At 41.5% G+C, this 4988-nt stretch overlaps 1 protein-coding gene across 1 annotated transcript; it reads right to left on the bottom strand.

Annotated features, from left to right (window-relative positions):
- Positions 1-384: 384 nt before the first annotated feature.
- LOC138892137 (uncharacterized) lies at positions 385-2459 on the bottom strand. Its single transcript, XM_070175834.1, has 3 exons — positions 2244-2459; positions 1895-2159; positions 385-485 (listed from the first exon to the last, which is right to left on the bottom strand). Exons 1-3 carry the CDS (start codon positions 2457-2459, stop codon positions 385-387), a joined length of 582 nt encoding a protein of 193 aa, XP_070031935.1.
- Between the last annotated feature and the right edge of the window lie 2529 nt (positions 2460-4988).

Below are 4988 nucleotides of genomic sequence, written 5' to 3' on the forward strand. Positions count from 1 at the left end.
CTGACAATTTGTACACTTTGCCATAAATTCTGCTACATTCCTCTTCATATCATTCCACCAATAGACTTTCTTAAGATCATGATACATTTTCGTAGAACCTGGGTGCACGGAATACCTAGAAGTGTGAGCTTCAGTCATAATTCTTTCACGGAGACCATCCGGGTTTGGAACACATAGTCGCCCTTGGTACCTTAGTGTACCATCATCCATTCCAAGAGAAAAGGCCATGGTCTTATGTTTATAAATCCCCTCTTTCAATTGCACCAACAATGGATCGTTGTATTGCTTCTATTTGACTTCCACAACAAGCGATGATATAATACTATTTTGCACAATTACTCCTCCTTCACTAGAGTCCGCAAGACGAACTCCCAAACTAGCCAATCAGTGAACTTCCTTAGCCAGTGACCTTTGATATGCCTCCAAGTGAGCCAAACTACCCATGGATTTCCGGCTAAGAGCATCTGCCACACCATTGGCCTTTCCTGAATGATATTGAATATCAATGTCGTAGTCCTTGAGAGACTCAAGCCATTTTCTATGCCTCAGATTCAATTCCTTCTGCTTGAAAATATATTGAAGGCTCTTATGGTCCGTGAATATATCCACATGGACCCCATATAAATAATGACGCCAAATTTTCAATGCAAATACCACCGCCGTAAGTTCTAAATCATGTGTTAGGTAGTTCTTTTAATGATTCTTTAGTTGTCTAGAAGCATAAGCTATCACCTTCCAATGTTGCATTAATACACACCCAAGCCCGATTCTTGAAGCATCACAATATACCACAAATCCATCTATACCCTCTGGTAGAGTCAACACCAGTGCCCTAGTCAATCTTGCTTTCAATTCCTGGAAACTCTTTTCATACGCATCTGACCATTGGAACTTAATTGCCTTCTGCGTCAATTTAGTCAATGGAGAGGCAAGAGTAAAAAACCCCTCCACAAACTTTCTGTAATATCCAGCTAAGCCTAAAAAACTGCAAATCTCTGTTGGAGTTGTTGGCCTCGGCCAATTCTTCACAGCTGAAATTTTCTGAGGATCAACCTTAATTCTCTCACTAGAGACTACATGACCCAAGAATATGACCGATTCAAGCCAAAATTCACACTTTGAAAACTTTGCATATAACTGGTACTGATGTAGGGTTTGCAGAACTACCCTGAGATGATCAGCATGTTCTTCTCGACTTGGTGAATATACAAGAATATCGTCAATGAACACTATCACAAAAGAATCGAGGAACGACTTGAAAACTTGGTTCATAAGATCCATGAAAGCTGCTGGGGCGTTTGTTAGTCTAAAAGACATCACCAAAAATTCAAAGTGCCCATCTCGGTTCTAAAAGCTATTTTCGGAATATCCCGCTCCCTGGTCTTCAATTGGTGATACCTAGATCTTAAATCAATCTTGGAGAAGTACCTTGCACCTTGCAATTGATCAAACAAGTCATCTATCCTTGGCAGTGGGTACTTATTCTTGATTGTGACCTTATTAAGTTGCCGATAGTCAATACACATTCTCAGTGACTCATCGTTTTTCTTACAAAAAGGACCGGTGCGCCCCAAGAAGATACACTTGGCCGGATAAAACCTCTTTTAACAAATCTCTCAATTGTTCCTTTAGCTTCTTCAATTCTGCCAGTACCATTCTGTAGGGTGGAATAGATATAGGATGCGTGTCTGGCATTACATCAATCCCAAAATCAATCTCCCTGTCTGGTGGGGATCCTAGGGAGTTCATCCGGAAAGGCTCCCAGAAATTCATTCACAACAGGCACAGACTCAAGCGTAGGTGCCTCAGCATCGGTGTCCGTAACCCGGACCAAAATGGTAAATACGCCCCTTGTTGATCATCTTTGTGGCCTTAAGGTAGGAAATAAACCTACCCTTTAGCACCATATCATCACTCTTCCACTCAATAACTGGCTCATTTGGAAATTCGAACCTAACAGTTCTGGTTCGGTAATCAAGCTTGGAAAAACAAGAATAAATCCAGTCCATCTCCATTATCACATCAAAATCGACCATTCTCAATTCAATAAGATCGGCCACAGTGTCCCGACCACACAACGTGACAACACTATCCCTATAAACTTGCACGGCCAAAATAGACTCACCAATCAGAGTAGATACAGAGAATGGCTCATGAAGCTGTTATGGTTCTATCCCAAATTCCATAGCAACATAAGGAGTGGCATATGACAAAGTGGAACCGGGATCAATAAGCGCATATACATCATGGGATTGGACAGACAATATACCTATGACAACATCTGGAGATGACTCTGATTCTCGACGCCTCCGCATAGCGTAAAATCTGATGGGTCCTCCCGAATTCTGTTTACCACCCATAGCTGCACCACGCCCTACGGGTGCCGGGGTGCCTCGAGCTGGAGGTGCCGTGGATGTAGTAGCTGCAGAATTAGTTGGCTGTACTGCACCTCTGCCCATAATTCAGCGGGACGAGCGGCAATCTCTCTGAATGTGACCCCTCATACCACACCTATAACATACTGGTAGGTCCATGAAGCAGGACCCAAAGTGCATCCCCCCACACTTAGGGCATGGAAGCCTTCGCTGCTCAAATGTTCTGTCAGGCCGACCCTGCTGGTGGGCCTGTTGCCCTGACTAGGTCCAGATAACTGTGCACCCATCAAAGATTGGGTGAATGATTGGGATGGTACTGATGACCCTCCCCTGAATGCCGACCTACCACCACCACCACTTGAAGAACCACCAAAGTTGCTTGTGGACCGGGCCTTGCTGCTACTCTGACGCTCCATTCTATTCTTCAATTTGCGGGTCTTTGTGGGCAATTAAGAGTCTAAGGCATATAGAGATACTTCATAAAATTTGGCATAATAGCCTCCGTTTGAACTTGACTTGAAGTCGAAACATTATTAATGCACAGCCCATATTTTAACACATCCTCAATTGATAACATAACATAAATAAAGTATTTAGGATACTTGTTGAACATATATCTTTCAACCCAATCTTACTCGAAATAGCCAATTTTATAATGAACCACTCGGAACTTACATAATTTATATGAATATCGTGGGATTCAATTCTAAGAGAAGAGTTTAGCCAACATACCTTCATGGAGCTTCCTTAAACTCTAAAATATTCCAGAATTCTTAGAAACTTTAATCTATTTTAGAAATATAATAAATTAAACCAAAATTAGGAAGATGCTCATGGTTCTAGCTCATTTGAGTAATTTATCAAACACTAGGTGTGCATTAAGGTTTCAAGGTCCTTTTATGGAGGATTTCATCACCCAAACAACCCAAGCTTTACCATTTTTAGCTCAAAAATCTTCCTACACCCTTTAATAATACCTGAATGTAAAATAAACAACTCTCATGCCCAAAAAGTATCTTGTTAATTACCCATTTCTAGACAAAATTCGAAATTGATGGTTAGGGTGTAGAATCTTACCTCTAGGATGAATACCTAGTGAATTTCCCTTTTTAATCTTCCACAATCTGAGCAAGAATTGAAGAACAATTATTGAGGAACACCTTCTCACTCTAGGGCACTCTCTCTCACTCTAAAATGTCAGATTTTAGCTCAAAAATGGCCCAAAGCGTGTATTTAATGAAGTAGGGTCGGGTTTTAAAAATCCAAAAATAGAGCTCCGGAACAAGGTCTGCGATCGCATAATCGATATGCGGACCGCATATCTGTCGCATAACTGCTATCTAGAACCGACAAAAAATATGTCTGTGTCTGCGGTCACTATGCGGTCCGCAGACTTGTTCTGCGGTCGCATAATGAACCGCAGAACAGTTATGCGGTCGCATAGTCGAACGCATAATTGCATCCAAACTGACCCTCTTCTGCCTCACTTCTGCGGCTATTATGCGGCCCGCAAAGTGATTCTGCGGTCGCATAATGGACCGCAGAAACGCATTTCACTGCCAAAATATTTCCTTTACTTTCCAGTGCATTGTTCAACCCAAAAAGTCCGAGCCGCAAATTTCTACAATCCTCAAACACGTAAGCCTAGTCCGCACCATGAAACATTATTTTTTTTATTTTGCAAAATTTTACGGGGCCTTACACCCTTCGGAGTCTGTACACACCCCGAGTGAGCGCATGTACCTACTGAGTGCAAGTGCCGAGTGATGAGTGATTGAGAGGAATAAGTAACTGTGAGGAAAGAGTGATTGCGAGGTTGGAGGCAATGGGAGGACTGAGTTACTGTTGCTCTGAGAGGATGCATTGACTTCATTATTGTTGCACTTCGGCTATCATATATCACTGTCTTGAAATTTTTGAGGGATATTATCTTCTGTTTCAGTTGAACTTGACATGAATTACTGTTTTGGCCTTAATTGTCAAACCAGAAAGCATGCATACCTTACTATGTTGAAATTACTGTAATTAAACTTTAGCTATGAAGCTCGTCAGTACTTTCAGTTCTTTATTTAGTATTGTTACTTACTGAGTTGGTTGTACTCATGCTACACCCTGCACTTCGTGTGCAGATCCAGTGTTTCCAAACACGGTGGGTGTTGATTTCATCGCACAGTTGATCTTTTGGGAGATTCCAAGGTAGCTGGCCGGAATTTTGCAGACATTGTCTCTCCTTCCCTATCTTCAAATTATTATATTTAGTTTTAGACTATCATAGATAGTATTTTCCAGACTTGTAATGTATAGATGCTCATGTACCCTGTGACACCCTGATAGTTGGGAGCTTCCGCGTTGTGTTTGGGGTTTCTATCCTTGTTTTATGAGAACTTTTATCATTTAAACTGATTAAGTTCATTTCTGTTAAAGGTGTTGGAATTACTTTGAAATGTCGGCTTGCCTAGTACCACGATAGGTACCATCACAACAGGTTAGGATTTTGGGTCGTGACAATTTCCTGAGCACCATTGGCCACAAGTATAACTTTGATTCATGGCACATTGGCCACACTTTTTATCTCCAAACTACTTCTTTCACTTTCAAGCATCCTTATAGATT

This window comes from Nicotiana tomentosiformis, chromosome 5 (genome assembly GCF_000390325.3).
Source record: "Nicotiana tomentosiformis chromosome 5, ASM39032v3, whole genome shotgun sequence".
In the NCBI taxonomy this organism is placed as follows: domain Eukaryota; kingdom Viridiplantae; phylum Streptophyta; class Magnoliopsida; order Solanales; family Solanaceae; genus Nicotiana; species Nicotiana tomentosiformis.

Excerpts from the sequence above, each read along its gene's own strand:
- LOC138892137 (XM_070175834.1), bottom strand. The coding sequence starts at position 2,459 with ATGGGCAGAGGTGCAGTACAGCCAACTAATTCTGCAGCTACTACATCC. Across the intron at positions 2,160-2,243 it reads TGTCTGTCCAATCCCATGAT|CTTCATGAGCCATTCTCTGT; the intron begins GTATATGCGCTT and ends GAACCATAACAG. Across the intron at positions 486-1,894 it reads TGATGATATGGTGCTAAAGG|GAAAGGCCAATGGTGTGGCA; the intron begins GTAGGTTTATTT and ends AATATCATTCAG.